Source organism: Onychostoma macrolepis, chromosome 15, assembly GCF_012432095.1.
Source record: "Onychostoma macrolepis isolate SWU-2019 chromosome 15, ASM1243209v1, whole genome shotgun sequence".
Lineage (NCBI taxonomy): Eukaryota > Metazoa > Chordata > Actinopteri > Cypriniformes > Cyprinidae > Onychostoma > Onychostoma macrolepis.
Window position 1 is genome coordinate 11,031,530 of NC_081169.1, and position 21,039 is coordinate 11,052,568.

At 36.3% G+C, this 21,039-nt stretch overlaps 1 protein-coding gene across 8 annotated transcripts in view; it reads right to left on the reverse strand.

The window, feature by feature from the left end:
* The window catches only part of dpf1 (double PHD fingers 1), a 64,855-nt gene that overhangs the window by 35,570 nt on the left and 8,246 nt on the right, over positions 1-21,039 (reverse strand). For 6 of the 8 annotated variants that reach the window (XM_058744457.1, XM_058744455.1, XM_058744456.1 and 3 more), the window contains exons 2-4: positions 8,757-8,786; positions 2,804-2,964; positions 2,592-2,699 (exon numbers count right to left, since the gene is read on the reverse strand). In XM_058744457.1, coding sequence (XP_058600440.1) covers positions 2,592-2,699; positions 2,804-2,964; positions 8,757-8,786 — 299 coding nt within the window. Of the gene's footprint in view, positions 1-2,591; positions 2,700-2,803; positions 2,965-8,756; positions 8,787-10,171; positions 11,061-21,039 lie in introns of those variants that run through there. The other 2 variants (XM_058744459.1, XM_058744461.1) reach the window with 2 other exon arrangements.

Below are 21,039 nucleotides of genomic sequence, written 5' to 3' on the forward strand. Positions count from 1 at the left end.
TGTAGAAATTGAATACTTTAATGGTTCCGGGCAAAATAGCTCAACACGAAAGCCAACGCATACGCAATGACATGTGAAATAAAACGTCATCGTGTATTAAAGAACAATGGCTTGATTAAGTGGTGGAAATAGCAGATGATGGGCACAAAACGGTAACAAAACTCCCGAGACATTTACAGTTACACGCAGGTGTAGTATGTGTGCAAACTCAACTACATAGGGATGTTTAAATAACTATATAATAATTCACGTTCACGGATCACAGACTTATAAGTGCATTACCGACACCTATCTCTCAAATGGACACTCTATCTATAATCTCAATTAGGAGTGTCAATGGTCCATTTGAGAGATAGATGGTGGTAATGCACTTATAAGTCTGTGATCCGCCGTAAAGCTAGAAGAAGAAGACACGTCACGCACCGGCTGTTGCATGAACGAGCTCAGGACAGTTGGACCGGGCGGCGGATCAGAGGTAAAAAATTATATAAATACTGTTCAGTTTCTTGCACAGACTGATCATTTCATGTTTTTAGACCTCAATGTATCATCACGAGCCGCAGGGTTTAATTTGATTTTGTCTGTGTATGTTTTTTTTTCTCTCAAAGCCGTGAGTACCATTGACCAGTGTTGGGCACGTTACTTTAAAAAAGTAATTAGTTATAGTTACTAGTTACTTCTCACAAATAGTACCTGAGTTACATCATTATAAAAGTAACTAATTACCAGGGAAAGTAACTATTGCGTTATTTAAAAAAAAAAAATTCAAATGTCAAATAACTTTTGATGCCCCCAGTATTAAATATGTTAAATTAATGAAATGGACACTAAAGAGAATACATTATTATTATAAAACATTGTACATTAATCTACACTATGTATCTACTGACACTTAGTATCAGTCAGTCAAGCATTATAATATAATATTATGATAATTTAATATTATATGATGATAGAAATTTAGTAATTCGATAACCAAGTATGAATGCATATTTGTCATCAATATAAAACGCACTAAGGATTAATGAGCTGCTGGGTTCATGAATATTAATCACGTTGTCTGCGTTCGCTCTAATTGATTTGCTGAAATCAAAACAGGGACGACAATAGGTGAGCGCCAGCCAATGATATTGTGGTTAGCGCATTAGCCCCGCCTACTACCAGAGAACCCGGCAGTTCTTAAAAGCTGAAGAATTCCACAGGAACTCCGTTATTTTGACAGGAAAATACAACAAAGAATATCGTTTACATGTAGCGCGTCAATTCTGCATGTTATGAAAGACTCTCTTGCTCTGTATCTTTCTTTGCGTGCGTGTATGTGAGAGAAAGTGAAGGCGAGTCGTGCGCCTTCACACTAGAGCTTATGGTACGTCAAATACAGCTACACTGCGCATCCATTCAGATGAACTGAAAAATTAAATTCTAATAATATAATATAGTAACGCCACATTTTATTGTCAGTAAACGGTAACGGTGTTGTAACGGGGGAAACAGTAATTAGTTTGATTACTCTTTACTGAAAAAAATAACGCCGTTTATTTATAACGCCGTTATTCCCATCACTGCCATTGACTGACATTATATGACTGACAGACTGCAACGGTTTGAGTTAAAAATATTCGTTTGTGTTCTACTGAAGAAACAAAGTCACCTACATCTTGGATGCCCAGAGGGTAAGCAGATAAACATCAAATTTTCATTTTTGGGTGAACTATCCCTTTAAGTTTGTTTTCTATTCTATTCTATTCTATCAGTTTAAATGCTTCAGATTATTTTTAAATTATATTATAAACCTAATAATCTCAAAAAGGGAATTCATGAGAAGTATCTGCTTATTTTTGTATATTATATTATATTATAATAAAGAATTGAACTGCTCCGCATAAGATTTTTTTATTATTATTATTTTAATAGAATTTCTTAGTAACGGAGCACTGTAAAAATGTTTTCTCAGGTAACCTAAAATGAGCATCAGTACGGGTCAATTCAAATTACGCACTTTTTTGTGTGTGCACTGTACAGGTCTGGTAAAGAATGTTTTTGCTCAGGTGGCCAAAATGTTCGCCCAATAGAGAAAAGTTTTGCTCAGCAAGAAAAAACTTAGAGGGAACATTGTGCACAGCTGAGCAGCAAGTCAGCATATTAGAATAATTTCTGAAGGATCATGTGACACTTAAGACTGGAGTATTGGCCTCTGTAAATTTAGCTTTGACATCACATTAATATATTACATTTTAAAATATATTAAAATAGAAAACAGATATTTTAAATTGTGATAATATTTCACAAAATTACTCTTTTACTGTATTTTTAATATAAAAATTAAAAATTAAATACAAAAAAAAGGCTTGGTGAGCAATAAGAGACTTATTTCAAAAATGTTTTAAAAAAACTTATTTTTTGGTTCATTTGTGGATTTTTTTTTTTTTTTTTTGGTCTGTTTAAAAATACAGATCATATAAATACCAAAAGTTTCTGGTACTACAATTTATTTTTAATAATAACATTTATTTTATTAGTATCCCCCCAAAAAACAACAAAAATGGAACAAAGATTTATGTTTGTCTTTCTCAATACCAGCTCTCTCTCACCGATTTTAAACTCGATGGGTCCAAGACGTGGATCTTCTAAGATGTTTAACCGTCTCTTCTTTCTCCAGCAGCGTGCAGGGTAAGTATAGAGCTGACCTGGAGCCACACCTGGGTTAAAAAAAGAACCAGAGACATGGTTTAAACATCCAAAACCTTGACCTTACAACAAAATCACCAATGAAGTGTGATACACTGTACACATAAACACATACCTGGCCCACGATGGGTCTTCTCCATCCATATGTAGCAGTTACTCTGTGCTACACCTGTTTGGGAGTCAAGAAAGGGCAGGCGCATGGAGCGTTCAGCACAAAGTCGAGCATTATAACTGCGGCAGTGCTCGATGGCCTCGCGGTAAAACTCCTCACCAAGGCTGGAAACAATTAAAAAGGGGGAATGTCTTACAAGTATGTTTGATTTCAGTGCTCAACAAAACAATATGTATTATTTAAAGGCCCCATGAAATCGAAATTTGTGTTTAATCCATGTGTTTGAAGCCATCTACAGTGCCCCTTCCTGTATTTTTTAATTTTTTTTTTTTAATTTTTGCATATTTGTCACACTTAAAAGATTCAGATCATCAAACTAATTTGAATATTACACAAAGATAATGCAAGTAAATACAAAATGCAGTTTTTAAATGTTAAAATTAAAAAGCTGTCCAAACCTACCTGGTAAAGTAAAAATTAATTGCCCCCTCCTGTTAAATCATGAAAAAATTGTGATTAACCACATTATTTTAGAAAGCCGAGTTAAATTTCACTATCCAAACCCAAGCCTGATTACTGCCAGACCTGTTGAATCAAGAAATCACTTAAATAGAACCTGTCTGACAAAGTGAAGCATGCTTAAAGAGCAACACATCATGCCGTGATCTAAAGAAATTCAAGAACAGATGAGAAACAAAATAGTTGACATGTATCAGTCTGGAAAGGGTTTTAAAGCCATTTCTAAGGCTTTGGGACTCCAGCGAACCACTGTCAGAGCCATTATCCACAAATGGAGAAAACTTGTAACAGTGGTGAACCGATGACTCATCCAGCCCAGAACAACATCTAAAGAACTGCAGGCCTCAATTAAGGTCAGTGTTCATGATTCAACAATAAGAAAGAGACTGGGCAAAAACGGCATCCATGGGAGCGTTCCAAGGCAAAAGCCACTGCTGACCAAAAAGAACACAAAGGCTCGTCTCACATTTGCCAAAACAATATCTTGATTATCCCCAAGACTTTTGGGCAAATATTCTGTGGACTGATGAGACAAAAGTTGAACTTTTTGGAAGGTGTGTGTCCCGTTACATCTGGCACAAAACCAACACAGCATTTCATAAAAAGAACATCATACCAACAGTCAAACATGGTGGTGGTAGTGTGATGGTCTGGGGCTGCTTTGCAGCTTCAGGACTTGGAAGACTTGCCATAATTGATGGAACCATGAATTCTGCACTCTATCAGAAAATCCTGAAGGAGAATGTCCGACCATCAGTTTGTGATCTCAAGCTCAAGCGCACTTGGGTTATGCAGCAGGACAATGATCCCAAACACACCAGGAAGTCCACCTCTGAATGGCTCAAGAAAAACAAAATTAAGGTTTTGGAGTGGCCAAATCAATGTCAAGACTGAAATCCGATTGAGATGCTGTGGCATGACCTTAAACAGTCCTTTCATGCTTGAAAACCCTCCAATGTGGCTGAATTAAAACAATACTGCAAAGAAGAGTGGGCCAAAATGCCTCCACAGCCATGTGAAAGACTCATTGCCAGTCATCGCACACGCTTGATTGCAGTTATTGCTGCAAAGTGTGGCACAACCAGGTAATTAGATTTAGGGGGCAATTACTTTTTCACGTAGGGCCAGGTGAGTTTGGACAGCTTTTTTCCCTTAATAAATGAAATCATTATTTCAAAACTGCATTTTGTATTTACTTGGGTTATATTTGTGTAACATTAAAATTTGTTTGATGATCTGAATCATTCACGTGTGACAAATATGCAAAGAATAAAATAAAAAAAATAAAAAAACAGGAAGGGGCAAAAACTTTTTTTTTTTCATACACAACACTGTATATGCTAGTGAACACTCAAACATTGACAAAATTCATATTTTAGCACATATACATTCAAAATTTACCATTTTTACCTCTTCTGGGAAATTAGAGCAAAAAATATTGATGAGTCATGTTGCGCTAAACAAATTTCTTTCCAAGTAACTTCAAGGGGTGTTTAAATTTTCATCCATCTATGCAGAGAACTCTTTGTACTGTCATGCAGGAAGTAAATACAATTCTTGGCTAGCATCTAATTGGGAAATATAAATCTCATTTCCAGCTCTGTTAAAGACTGTCACATACTGCATGTGAATTGGAATATACTGTACAGAATCTCACTTAAAGGTAAAGAGCTCAGGTGTTAGGAACTGCTGTTTAAAAACACTGCAGCACGAGAACAGTGGTGTGCATTAATGGTTCATGTGGCAAAAAAGAGCGCACTCAACAGTTCTGTCCTCAAGAGTATGTTTGCATGCTCGAAACTGGTCAGGACAAAAGTACCGAACAGTGATTTTATTGCTGAGGCTGCACTCAGCAAACTGCTGTATTTGTAAAACAATTTTAACATCAGGAAAACACTCATGAATAAGTCAGTAGCAACTTTTATATATTGCTTTACAGATTAGTAAATTTACATTCAAATTTGAATATATGAAAACATCTTTTGCAGGGGTGGATGGGAGGCTGCCTTGTGAAAAAGAAGTGCACTTGATTCAATCATATACTAAAAGTACTAGTGTATTTCAAATCTTAAAAGTTATTTAAAAAGAAAATGGTAATTGCGTATAATATTAATGAAACAAATGGCCACTTAATTGTACTTAAAGAGAGTACGGTTTCTAAAAAGTGTTTTGTACATTAATAATATCAAATGCTTTAAAGTACATTTTAAGTCATTATGTTTAAATATTTTATTTAAGTTTACCATAAATGGTTGTCAGTACATTCGGGCAGTACATTTTAACCAGAATTCAAGGACAATAAAAGCAATTATGAAATTATATATAAAGATGTAAGTGGATCAAAAGGTTAAACTAATTGCATTTAATATAAATTTAAACTATAATACATTTCATTTCATTGCAATTAACATCCAATTAAGTGTCTGAAAACATTATATTCAGCTCACGTTTCCATAATAATTACTCTTTTTTTAAAAGTATGCGAAATGTATACTTCTTCGCAAGGTCTCCTTCACTTCAAACACAGTTATGTAGGAGTTACAGAGTTTAGCAATCATTATTTAACAGTGCAAAATGCCAACTGACCAATCAAAAGCAAGTATTTCAGAGTGAGTCATTTAATAATGTTTGGCAATGTCATAAATCAAACTGTTATTGAATTTAGTCCAGATATGATTTTGATTCTGCTCTAGTTTATTCAGAATTGAAGTTTTTCTGTATTTTCTCTCCCGTTGTTAACACAAGGAAAGATCAAAAGTGCAGAAATAATTGGGAGATGCTTAAAAAGTCCTGACAATACTCTCTTTAACCCTGCTCTCCCGCGGTTGCCTTTTCTTCTGTGCTGTTTTGTGCAAACCAGCTGAATAAACTCCCTGCTTTGTTATCAGCTATTGTAAAAATTAGCCCCATGGAAGTACTGGTGAGTTTTGGGACAGAGTCCCCGGTTTCTGATGCATCATCATTTGTTCCATTGTAATCAAAAGCACCGGTCTGCAAACCAGAGTGAGAAATGAAGGAAAATTGCATCATGCAACAATGACCGCATCCCTGAAACAAGCCTGATAACAAATTGACAGAGGCTTGAGGTGATGTTGATGATGTAAGTATAAAACCATTGTGATTGGTGAACTCATCCATTTCTCCTTGCGGGGGAATGATGAAGAGCCCTCTGGCTCAAGAATAACAACGCAGTCAGGCTGAAATAAATAACCCTCATTTCTCCAAACAAAATGGCGGTCAGAGCAAAACAACACATTTTCTACCTAATTTAGTCCATGTTTGATTTTGGGGGCACATCCTGGTCATTCGGCACGGGCTGGAATCAATCCTCAACATGTGGGTTGAAAAATCACTAAGTGTGCAGGGGCAGTAAATTACAGTGCATTGAATGTCATGTGCTCAGGTCCACCAGAGGGGAAATATTAAGTCCTGTGGTGAAGTGCTGTGGGCTCCATTTAAACACCTCTACACTCAGCTGCGCTCAATCTCACACAATGGACCAGGCGATATCTAAAGGTCAGCGAGCGAGTGAAAAACAAAGTTTGGCGTCTCTGTGATTATGTCAGGAATTGTTCTTCAGAGAAAGTCCTTGTCAAATGAGCTTTCAAGACTAATGTTTTCGAGCAATTTTCCGAAAGGCTTTTTGATTGGAGTTTGAATGTTTTAAACAGAATACTCCATAATGGGCCTCTCCAACAGGCGAAAAGAGTTGGGGCAAAACACCAGTGCCCTCACCGACTTCCTGAATTGGTGAGATAAGGTGGCTTCTCTGTATGGTAAAGCTTGTATTCATATCCCACGAGCACAATGAAAAAGTGATCAATTAGATCGGAAAAAATACGAAGCCTTGCACATGACATTTGGAAGAAGAAAAAAAGATATTGTGGCCACAAATTAAGAATTTGTTCCCATGACTTATTGCTTTGTATTTAATTTGTTCAGTTTATTTAAATGAACAGTTCACACAAAAATGAAAATTCTGTCATCATTCACCCTTATGTCATTTCAAACCTATACGACTTTCTTTGTCACAAAAGAAGATATTTTGAAGAATGTTGGTAAACAAATACATTTACATTACATTTATGCATTTAGCAGACGCTTTTATCCAAAGCGACTTACATTGCATTCAAGTTACAGTTTTTACATTTGATCAGCTCTTGCTTTCCCTGGGAATCGAACCCATGATCTTGGGGTTGCTAGCGCCATGCTCTACTATTTGAGCTACAGGAAATACTTCTTGTTCCCATTGATTTCCATAAAATTTTTTGACCATACAATGTAAGTCAATGGAAACCAAAACTGTTTGGTTACTAACACTTTTCTTTTTTATTATGAAGAAGACACAAAGTCATAAAGGATGTATTTACATGAGGGTGAGTAAATAATGACAGAAATTTAATTTTGGGGTGGACTATTCCTCTAAGTGGTTTTGTAGCCAAGTTGTAATTTAGTTAAATAGTGGCCACAATTAGTGATAATTTTGTCCATGATTTAACTAAAACAAGGAATTCTAAATTTGCAGCCACAATATCTTTAAATCTGTATCTTGAAAATATATTAGCAAATATGTGAATGTCAAATGCATGCTGCATAGTCAACCCTGCCACAAGGGGCACTATAGCATTATGCATTACCAAAAATTATTAATTAATTTGTTACATATAAATAGCACTTTTTTGGGTACTCAAAGCACTTTACAATCTCCTCAACCACCACCAATGTGCAGCATCCACCTGGATGATGCCACGGCAGCCATATTGTGCCAGAACGCCCAGCACACACCAGCCAATCAGTATATGGGGATGATTAGGAGGTCATAATTATGGACAGAGGCCAATGGGCGAATTTGGCCAGGACGCCGGGGTTACACCCCTACTCTTTTTCGAAGGACATCCTGGAATTTTTAATGACCACAGAGAGTCAGGACCTCAGTCTCATCCGATCTTTTTCTCCTTCAGATCAACTACTTCCATGGTGGAGCAACCGTTTGAAGAGAATCTTGTTGAGTAAGTAAGTTACAGTTACTTATACTGTCAAAGTGTTCCTCAATAGGTTCCTCAAGTCATGATGCCTCAATATCCCTATACATTGAGCCTGCTGGTGATTTAAATGTGCGGCCACATTAGCGAAATTTCAGAAAGCTTCCATAGGCAAAAAAGGTCTATTGTCAATAGTGTAGCATTGTAGAAATCTCACACAAAGGTCACTTTTAAACCAGGCAGTGTTATGTTGGACAATGTTGCAAATTCGTGTGAGCAACTTGAAATTAATGCAAAATCAACATGGAGAAATGCCCTCACTCCAGATTGCATGGATTCCTATTGAAATGACTGGATTTTGGTCAATGCTAAATGTGACTGCATCTGTGCTTCGGGTATGTGATGTGCACCAGTGAGGAGTAGGAAGATCTGTGTATTGGATTTAACAAGCATACCTGTTCTTTATGACAGTTCCACTTGATTGCCTAAGAAGAGAAGAAAAAGACAGAAACAGACATGAGCAGATGCAGACAATATCTGATTCCTATGAAGATTTTTTTTTGGGGGGTCATTTAATAAGATGGATTTCCATTCAAATCCTTCTAAATTAACAGAAAATTAATTATGAAGAACAGACAAAGCCTCTTAACTGTGGTCAAGCAATACATGTTTTTCCGATACCAATATTTAAGAACAAGATGACCTAAAGTAGAGCAATATAATGCTGATATATACATAATACAATTTAAAGGGATAGTACAACCAAAAAAAAATTAAATTCTCATGTCATTCAAAACCTGTTTATCTAACTTTTTTCTTTTGGTGGAACACAATAGAAATATTTTGAAGAATGTTTCTGCTGTTTTTCCCCAAAGCAACACTGGATACTATTTACTTTCATTATATGAACAAAAAATAAAAAATAAAATAAAACAATAATAATAATAATTATAATAATGATAAAATCTTCATATGAAGAAAAAAAGAAAGTCATGAATACAGGTTTGGAACACCATGAGTAAATTACTGAATTTTCAATTTTGGATGAATTACCCCTTTAAAGGGTTACTCCACCCCAAAATGAAAATTTTGTCATTAATCTCTTACCCCCATGTCGTTCCAAACCTGTAAAAGCTTTGTTCGTCCTCGGAACACAATTTAAGATATTTAAGATGAAAACCGGGAGGCTTGTGACTGTCCCATTGACTGCCAAGTAAATTACACTGTCAAGGGACAGAAAAGTATGAAAAGCATTGTCAGGATAGTCCATCTGCCATCAGTGGTTCAATCTGAACTTTATGATGCGACAAGAATACTTTTTTTACGGAAAGAAAATAAAAATAACGACTTTTTTTCAACAATTCATCTCCTCTTTGTCTCTCCGCGTCACCGTAGCGCAATTTTGGATATTATCCACTGAACGCAAACTGTGTACGCTTTTCTGTATCAGCCGCAACACAAGGATACGCTAAATACACATAGAATAATACTTTTCTGGGCCTTGACAGTGGTAATTACTTGGCAGTCAATAGGACAGTCACAAGCCTCCCTGTTTTCATCTAAAATATCCTAAATTGTGTTCCGAAGACGAACGAAGCTTTTAAGGGTTTGGAACGACATGGGGGTAAGTGATTAATGACAAAATTTTCATTTTGGGTTAGAGTAACCCTTTAATAACAGCAAAGGAGACACAAAATTAAATAAACAGAATATGTTTACTATCCACTGACAAGGCTTTCGGAAGACTTTAGAACAGACACACTTCTGTTAATTGACCAAGCATGCCGATGGTGATAATTTCAAAAAGACCAAATACCAGCTGATTAATTGGCCTGGCTGATATCTGGGTCTGAAACTAGGATCTGGATACCTTGACTGTGTTTTCTGATTTGCCACACGAACAGCATGAGGCAGCAGCGTGCTGCAGTTTTACAGCTGAAAGGAAAAGCAGTTACAAGAATAGCAAACGGAAAACACGTCTTATTGCCTCTTTAACTACATTACCGAGAGATGCATTATTTGCAGTCATTGTATTCACGCTATACGAAAGCTCCAAAAACATTAGGTATCTTGGAGGAAGGCTGACAGAATGGAGAAATGGGTGAGGTTAGCTAATATAAGAAAAATCAATAAGAGGAAGCAAAAGCCTGAAGCAACCCAACCAGAGTTTGGCTTGTGTGCGGGCAGAGCCGGCCAGGAATGGCATCCACGGGGAAAAGTGTGTATGCCAGTGTGCCATGAGGAAGCGCTCTCACTTCTTTGTGTGTAAAACTATGCTTAGAGGGAGTGAAAGGTCAGTGTGTGTGTGTGTGTGTGTGTGTGTGTATGTGTATTTATGTATGCGGTTGTGTGTGTGAATTCGATTTTAGCCTTCAGATAGTTGATGCTGAGTGTTATGATCTCGCTTTGATCTAACTGACCAATGAGACAGCATTGCAGGAGGAAAAATCCACATAGTTTGGTGCCCATTTCTGATTCATACAATAAATTTTGTACATGATATAATGGTACAGCAATACAGTGATGCTTGAATATGTACCATGGTAGCACCATGATTTTTTTTTTCTCTACGGTTCAGAATGTGCAGATACTTTATTTATTGGTTAATCCAGTAAATGATACACACATGCAGTTTTATAGTGGGCACTTTTCATCAATTTTTTTTTTTTTTTTTATGTATACAGATAATACTTTATATGAAGTATAAAGTATAAAGTCCCCTTACATTACCCCTGCATTCTTCATTTTTACATTAATAGCCTACATTTCATATGTACATTTTTTTTTTTTGTGGACATTTTCTTTCTTAAGCCAATTTCCTTGTGGGAATGAAGGACTATGCCACTTAAAAAATAAAAAATAAACTCAGTAGTAAAAAAGTAAACTTAGTAGAAATATGTATGAAATATTATATATGTGTGTGTATGTATATATATATATATATATATATATATATACTGTATATATATGTGTGTGTGTGTGTGTGTGTATACAGTGAGGAAAATAAGTATTTGAACACCCTGCTATTTTGCAAGTTCTCCCACTTAGAAATCATGGAGGGTCTGAAATTGTCATCGTGGGTGCATGTCCACTGTGAGAGACATAATCTAAAAAAAAATCCAGAAATCACAATGTATGATTTTTAACTATTTATCTGTATGATACAGCTGCAAATAAGTATTTGAACACCTGTCTATCAGCTAGAATTCTGACCCTCAAAGACCTGTTAGTCTGCCTTTAAAATGTCCACCTCCACTCCATTTATTATCCTAAATTAGATGCACCTGTTTGAGGTCGTTAGCTGCATAAAGACACCTGTCCACCCCATACAATCAGTAAGAATCCAACTACTAACATGGCCAAGACCAAAGAGCTGTCCAAAGACACTAGAGACAAAATTGTACACCTCCACAAGGCTGGAAAGGGCTACGGGAAATTGCCAAGCAGCTTGGTGAAAAAGGTCCACTGTTGGAGCAATCATTAGAAAATGGAAGAAGCTAAACATGACTGTCAATCTCCCTCGGACTGGGGCTCCATGCAAGATCTCACCTCGTGGGGTCTCAATGATCCTAAGAAAGGTGAGAAATCAGCCCAGAACTACACGGGAGGAGCTGGTCAATGACCTGAAAAGAGCTGGGACCACCGTTTCCAAGGTTACTGTTGGTAATACACTAAGGCGTCATGGTTTGAAATCATGCATGGCACGGAAGGTTCCCCTGCTTAAACCAGCACATGTCCAGGCCCGACTTAAGTTTGCCAATGACCATTTGGATGATCCAGAGGAGTCATGGGAGAAAGTCATGTGGTCAGATGAGACCAAAATAGAACTTTTGGTCATAATTCCACTAAACGTGTTTGGAGGAAGAAGAATGATGAGTACCATCCCAAGAACACCATCCCTACTGTGAAGCATGGGGTGGTAGCATCATCTTTGGGGGTGTTTTTCTGCACATGGGACAGGGCGACTGCACTGTATTAAGGAGAGGATGACCGGGGCCATGTATTGCGAGATTTTGGGGAACAACCTCCTTCCCTCAGTTAGAGCATTGAAGATGGGTCGAGGCTGGGTCTTCCAACATGACAATGACCGAAGCACACAGCCAGGATAACCAAGGAGTGGCTCTGTAAGAAGCATATCAAGGTTCTGGCGTGGCCTAGCCAGTCTCAGACCTAAACCCAATAGAGAATCTTTGGAGGAGCTCAAACTCCGTGTTTCTCAGCGACAGGCCAGAAACCTGACTGATCTAGAGAAGATCTGTGTGGAGGTGGGCCAAAATCCCTCCTGCAGTGTGTGCAAACCTGGTGAAAACTACAGGAAAGCGTTTGACCTCTGTAATTGCAAACAAAGGCTACTGTACCAAATATTAACATTGATTTTCTCAGGTGTTCAAATACTTATTTGCAGCTGTATCATACAAATAAATAGTTAAAAAATCATACATTGTGATTTCATTGTGATACATTGTGATTTCTGGATATTTTTTTTTAGATTATGTCTCTCACAGTGGACATGCACCTACGATGACAATTTCAGACCCCTCCATGATTTCTAAGTGGGAGAACTTGCAAAATAGCAGGGTGTTCAAATACTTATTTTCCTCACTGTATAACAACTTGTTTTTCTTTAATTGCTAGTCAAGTTGAAAAAGTGATTAAACAGTTCACACAAGAGAGCAGCAAATGAGCTTTTGACATTTAAATAAACAGTTAAACATGTTTATTTAATTTGAAAAGTGATTTACTAATGTAATTTTTATATAAATTAAATAGTTTTATAAACTTTAATTATAAAACTATAAAACATAATATAGAAATCTAAATATATAATATAATATCATATATTTGTAGTTGTATGTACATTTGTAATTAATAAATTTATAATCGATTTCTTCTCATTATGTTCGCATTACTAATTTACATTAATTCAATATTTTCTAAACTATATATATATATATATAGAGAGAGAGAGAGAGAGAGAAGGAATCAATTATCAGCTTTATGATATAATATAATACAATATAATTAGTGAGTAAGTAATTGATTCCTTGTTTATTTTTGTTGTTTTTCTGCCAGTCAAAGCAAAACTTGACACACGCAGACAGAATGCAAACAATTTTTCCCAATAATTTAAATTAAAAGTGAGTGTCTGCGATGTAGACTTGGGCCCAGACTTGAAAGCTTTGGAAGGAAATGGGTAGCGAAAAAGACACAAATGCAAAGCAACTCACCCCTGAGGTTCAATCCGATGCCCCCTCCCCCCTCTGCCTCTTTCTAGTCTGAGCACAGAGCCGTCAAGCCCCCTTCCCCATTCCATCACCTCACTCCTGTGTGTGCTGCTAGTGGAACAAGTCTGGCTTTCAGTAATAAGTTGACAGCTGTAGAAAATGGCCGCTCTCAGTTTGTTTGCTTTTTTTTTTTTACACAATCTCATTATATTATACTGTGGCGGTGGCCTTGAAAGCTGTGAAACGTGTCTTGCTGGAAGACGAGAGAAAGCCAGCCATATGGAATGCAGTCTGAAAGTAGGCCGAACTCTGTGCATTCCAATTTTCTCGATCAACACTGTTCCCTGCAGTTCTCTCTGTAATTTAATCACAGCTCCTCGTATCAGAGGTGACCAATGTTCGATTGTGGATGGCCACCTATGGATTTCTTTAATAGAAGCGAGGGTCCATGTTTATTGTAAGGGAGAATCTGGACAAAACCTTTCAGGCCAGACTTTAATTTGTCAGCATCAGTGACAAATGGAGCACAGATTTAATCAGATACATCAGAGGCAATTACTCTTGTATTTTCATTACATTTGAGTTTGGTGCACAGTGTTGCTATATTGGTAGCATATATCAAAGCAAAGGCTAATGAAAGAAAGCATCCAAATTATAATCTACTTTCTTAGAGCTATTTTTAGTAGATGCTGCCCACTTAAGAGCCCTTTTTTGCATCTAAAGCCTTTAAAGAGAACTGTCAACATGTAAAATCTTGTAATAAAATGTGTTCGGCATTGATAATGCATACTTGATATGATATGAATGCATGCACGTAATAACCACTAACAATTTACACAAAGAAAGTCAGGCTGACACACACACACTCTAGCTAAACAAAGGAAAACAAGAACCTCAAGAGCAGGGTGCCTTTTCCCCAAACCAAAAGAGAAAGAAAAAAAAGATGATTGGAGAGGAGCGCATAGCTTCCAGCATCCACACTGTCACTCCTGTGCAAAGCTCAACTATGACCCTCAAAAATAGAACAACCTCCAAAATTAGCTCTTCTTCTGTAGCCTATTTAATTGAAACCAGTGAGGAGGCAGAGGGAGATGTTGTCCAAATCTGTCTTAAAACTTATTGGTGTATACCTCATTATGCTCACTACACTACCAGAAAACTCCCTACAGTGCCAATTAGTCTCAATTAGCAGTTGTCCTTTTGAAAAGTAACAGAGAGCTCCCTCTAGAGGCTGCACTGTGTCAGTAAAATACCAAACTCCTGTTGAAGAGACCAGAGAACTCTCAAATTATTGAATGCAAACACACACACATGCTTGAAAAATCAACCACAATATATTAATTTTAACACAACTTAGTAACAAGCAATTATATATAGTGAAACTATCATTTGCAATATTAAATATGGATTAAAAAAGATGTATATACTCCGGAGTCACAGAAAAAAGTTTAACACCATCATACAAAATAGCTCAAAACACCTGTATTTTGTTTATTACAAAGTATTTAAGTATTTTATTACATTTTCAACAATTGGTCAGTGAAGGCAGGTGTTTAACCATATCTTCTAACAATAAGCATTAAATAATGTAGTTCCAAATAAACAAACTTACCATTAATTGAAGAAACAATGTTTGTTTGATCATTTTTGCTTAAAAACATTTGCAAAACAGGGTTGAGCTTGTCGAATGTAGTCAATTATAATTTGTGCAAATATTGAAAAAAAGGAGATTATTTACTGTAAAAAAAGATCTTACATTAATATTAAAGAGTTTAACATTTCTTGTAAGAAGGAATAGATTATACTTAAAGTAGCATGCAAAATAGTTTGGTTATTGTATTATATTAATTTTTTTTGTCATAAAATTAGTTTATTATTAAACAAAGAACTGAATATTAAGTCTGCACATTATGCTACAACTATGACATTTTTATTTGATTTTAATTGTTGGACATAGGTAACGTGGTCGAGACAGCTGACATGGAACGTAAAAAATTATTTTAAAGACATTTGATATGTGTTAAGCTAGTTCTTTCATATTAGGTTAATTTTATGTCAGATAATAGTTTATCTAACATGTATAATAGTTCTTAAAAACATGGGATTTGGGCCTTTAAAGCTTGTTTAAAAAGCCATAAAGTGCACTGTCTTGATGGAATGTGCCAGATAATAATTTAAATCTGCTATATTTACATAAGCGTAAACTCTACTTAAAAAAAGATCTAAAAAAAAAACACTGCAGCAGTACCAGATGGTTGTACCATAGACTGAATGATTTCCATATTCAAACCAGCAGTCCAGGGTACTTCAAAGAATACTATGGTACTTCTTTATAAGTGGATCTTAGCGTCACATGTGGGTGTAAAGGACTTGTAGCCATGTTGAATTACTGTGGCTGGTGCCACTGATGGTGGAGGTTGACTAATATGTTGATGTGGCCCACAGTATTTCCATGAGCTTAGGACTGTTAAGAGAGGATATTGGCACGCCCATCCCCCACCAGTACTGTAGATTACACTTCGCAATAGCAACCTCCTCGAGCACCTCTCCCTTTTCGTCATCCGCCCCGCTACCCCTCCTTCTTCTCTTTCACTAGACTACCCAGTCAAATGATTTATCTCATTTCTTTCTTCATCTGCCTCTCTGCCTCTACAGATGTGCTGGTGCATTTCCTCCAGCCTGCTGAAGACTAGCTTACTGAGGACTGGAAGAACTGCAGCACATTAACAGATGCATAGTCAAAACTCAGCCTTGCATTAGCCGAGGCCAAATGTTACATAAACATTTATAAATCTCATCGACTTAAAAGAAAGTGCATGTTGATTATGTTGGACAGTGGATAGCCAGTATTCTAGGACTAAGAGTAGGTTTACACAACAATGATTGTACTTGTGAAAAGTTTTGTGTATAGTGAATTGTAATGTGTACTTGAAAACGACTAAAACACTGTATTGTGCATGCCAGGCCAGTAGTTGGCGATGTCACTTTGTAAAGAAAAACTATATGTCTGCGCACATACACATTCCTATAGACTGATCACGTAATACGCATGCGGATGACGTCACCGTTTTCACAGATTTGCATTTTTGAAGTTTACATGGAGACGTTTACTAAACGTACATACTGAAACTCATTTCAAACGTTTGTGTTTTCAGGACCCCAAAACGCCGTTCTTGTGTAAATGAACAGCCAAAATGCATTGGAAAAAAAAAAAAATTCATGTTTTTCTTAAAAATTGTGTTGTGTAAACATCCCCTTAACATTCAAGTAAAGAAAGGTATCGGAACAACAAGAAATGAATAGTAATATCAAAATAAATTTAACTTGTCATGTTGTGTTGTACAAACTGTTCTGTCATTAGCCAAGTACATGATGTACATGCTAATTATCATTAAAATATCGCAAGTGCCGACTAGGGCTGTCAAAATGGCTGAAAAACTAAATTCGAATTTTGTACTTAAATGTTATCAAAATTCGAATTATATTTGAATTTAAAAGGCATCATTTCAGTTAGGGGGAAAAAAGCTTTTGGCTTCTCTCCTGAGGCCACAAGAGGGCGCATTGAGCAAAATATTACTAATCCATGGTTCTTCAAAGCATAAAATAACAGGACTATCTTTGAAAAATTTGCATAATGTTTAAAATAATGTTTAACCTTATATACAATTAGAAACAAAACAGCATCATGTATACAAGTTTAATACAAAGCACGGAAAACCAATCACAAAGAGTAACGTTACTTTTTTCATTTAAAACATGAGATGCAGTGGAATGGGGAGAGACCCGTCCCGCCATAAAGTTTTGAGACATGTTTTTTCAAAGTTGAACTTACAATAATTTTAAATGGCTTTCTAAATATCCGACTCTCTTTTGCGAGACGCGAGTGCAACGGTGATAGATGTCCCTCTTGAAAATGCGATAAATATGTGTTCTGTGTGAACGGCTTGGTTCCAGTTTTGACATAAACAACATAATCTCCGCATTGATGTTCTCTTTTTCCTCAGTATTTTAAATGAACAACGTATCCAGTGGGTTCAACTGGATAGGCTAAAAAAGCATTAAAATGCAATGAAACCTACCTACATCTTTATCGCATCTCGTGCGCCAGATAAGGCACAATTTTTTTTTTTGACAGCCCTAGTGCCGACACAATCTTTTTTCGTTTAACTTTAGTGCATAAATTCTGTAGCAATACTTCCACGTTCGAATGCTACTCCAAGTCAGAATTAAATGAAAATACACCTTATTTATTTTGTAAATACATGATTCATCCATTTATGCATTTTTTTTTTTTTGACATAATGTTTAATGAAAATGTCATAACACATTTATAGAGGTGTGATGGTTGCTGAATATACATCATACTATTAAAGGACAGCAAATGCAGTGTAAAGCTTTAATTAAAATAAATTATTTTTTTACACAGAATTTACCAACCAGGTCTACGTTTCTCAAAATTAGTGTGAGATAAGTTCTATCATGACAACTCTTGGAAGATTTTAGCATGTAAATGGATATGACAATGTTAATGTGTTTGGTTTTGGCAGAATAGATCTGCTTCGCTGCTGCTGCTGCTATTGCTGTTGTTGTAGATTATTGCTGCTGCTGCCGCTACAAAGCAAGTGCAGGACCCATTGCAGATCTATACAGGTGGAGCTGGGGAAGGTGGAGGGCTTCAGAGGAAACCTGAAGCACATTTAAAAATGCTCTAGTGAATGCTAACCAGTCATTTAAATGTAAAGCAAGTTCATTCATTGGCTGTGTATGCAACATGAACCAATCAGTTTGTGCCAAGTAGTTTAACGCTGTGAATATCATCAATTTGCGTTAACGACCCATCAGTCTGCGCCATCTAGTGTTTCATGACAGAACTTGGCATTTGATCGTAGATCGTAGATCTAAAATCTATTTAGGATTACGATGCTGTTGGGAAACGCAGCCCAGATCTCATGAGAAAATGTAACTATTTTATGAAGTGATGATTTCAAATGATGCGATTTGTAGGGAAACATATGATATAAAAAAAAAAAAAGTAATCAAACATCCCTAACCACTAAATCTAAGTCAGCAGGGTGTAAGCTGTGATCATACGAACAAACGAGATCATACAAATACAAATTAACCACCAATTTGCCAAAATGTATAATAGTTCCAAATAGTAAATAGGGGTGTGTGATATCATCTGCGATAATATCGTAATTTGACATTATTGAGTGTTTTGCAAAAACCATTCAAAACACCTACCTACAGAGTGCAAGTGCACGCATTACGTGAAGTCTAGACTAGTGAGCGTATGCATTAACAGTGCATTCTTTCACTGCATGACTCAGTCTATTAAAATACATTTAAAATGATCACAAATTCAAGACATGGGGGCAGAAAATGTATAGATTTATTCCACTTCATATAGTTAATCAATTTCACACAAAAAATGCGGTTTTTACCTCGATTACAAATGTGGTATTTATTTTTTACAACAGTTCAATAGATAAGAAGTTAATTACGAGTTAATTTACGTTTTAGACAGCATATTTCCTGTTTTTGCTCTATTTCGGCAACAAAAATCATTCCAAGCACAGCCACAGCACTGTTTTGTGTCTCTGAGCAACATGACAGTGTTTCGTTCCTGAATGAATCAACCGTTTAATTGATTCGGTTCAATCGCAATGACTCACTTAACAGTGACTTGCTGCCAGCTACTGGCGGTTTTAATTTAATTTAATTTAAATAATTTCAAATATCAGTATTCAATGTTTTATGTTTAATACATCAAAACATTATTTATGCATTTGTAACTGCAGGTTAAATGCATTCATGACCTGTATTAACAGTGTGTGAAAATACATCTAAATGCCATTTCAGATTCTGAAATGCTTCTGTGCTTCTGTGTTTCCTCTGCATTGCAAAGATGAATTTTGTTGATACTGATTTAATTTGCTTGGTAACAGCCCAAATGTCTTATTATTCTAATTCAGTGTAACAATTTGACTCAAAAGATAATGCACACTTTTAGAAAAAAATGGCTTTTTAAAGGTTAAAATGCCCATAAAAGGTAAAAATCAATGTAAACTTATTGAAAAAGATGAATTTCTATCAGTGAACTGACCACCACACAGAATATGAAGAATATCAAAAAATGCAGGAGTCAGCTGTCCATGGTAGTCCTTAGGATACCAGCGCCATAACACACTCCCAGAAAATATCGAGATATCATTTTCGAGATATCAATATCGCACACCCCTAGTTACAAACTGCCATTAGAGTGTTTTACCATTTAAATCTTTCAGATGCCCACATCTCGAAATCCAGTCAACATCTGATGAATAGTCCCTGTCCTACATGTTTTGCTTTCCTGATAATCTGTTATACTCAGATGTATGTCACAATAAGAAAAAACATCTGTCGCTATTTCTGTTTCAATGCAACTTTAAAGCGCTGTTTTTCAGTAATGTTCAAGGATGCGTTAAATCTGTTCATATTATATACAGTAGCTGAAAAGAGAGGATAATCTTTTAAAATGGAGCAAGTATATTATTTCTCCAGAGATGGAGAAGGACAATAAAGATGCATGGGAGCCTTTTTATTTGTATTAAAGCCCTTTTTCTTGACTAAAAATGTTTCCGAATTCATTTTTTCTCCAGAGATGGAGAAATAATAGTTAGCAGGACAAATTGACATTTATTAGACAACAAGCTGCACATGACATATAAAGCACTAGTTGTTTGCTTTGTGTTAAAATGTCACCAAACGCTGCAAAATGTTGGTATTTAGGTAACTTCATTAAAGATACCAGCTTACATGATTTTTTTCATATGAATTGTAAGTCTATGGTTTTACCCTCAACTATTATCAGTGGAAAATTCATCCTAGTTCACCAAGCATAAAGCCAAAGGATGCACAAAGCAGCATGAAATTAGTTCCATATTCATCAGCATCACCTTGGAGAGGAGTTTCGGTTTTAAAAAGTGTCAAAACATCTCATTTGTATGCAGAACCAAATGAGCTATTTGAAATGTACTCGCCAAAAGTGTTAATGCTGAAGATGCTCAATGCATTTTCAGAGATTGTCTGCTAAAGACACCTGCGTTCGCCATGGACCGCGATGCTCGCAAACACCCTCGCTCAAATGGAATATCCAGGATCCTTCGTTGCACTAGAGAACCATATATCCTCAGAGGCATTTGTCTGCTATATTGAATTGCCCTGCTGTGTTTGCTGGCACAGGCTATGTGTTCACATAAATCGTTGCCTGTGGTGTAACATGGACCTGATGTCCTGCCGCATGTTCCACTGCTTGAAAAGACTGCAGGACTGACAAGGATGCTTACAGGTGCACTTGTACGGTTATTTTAGTAGGGTAAATCCCATTGCTTATATTTTATTCTTTATATTATATATCACATTCGCACTGTGCAAAATACATATTTGGGGACCTATCAACTGATTTGTGAGCATTCACACACCGTACCCTCTGGAACTTGCCCTCCAACTTGCACATCTTGCGTGATGCTCT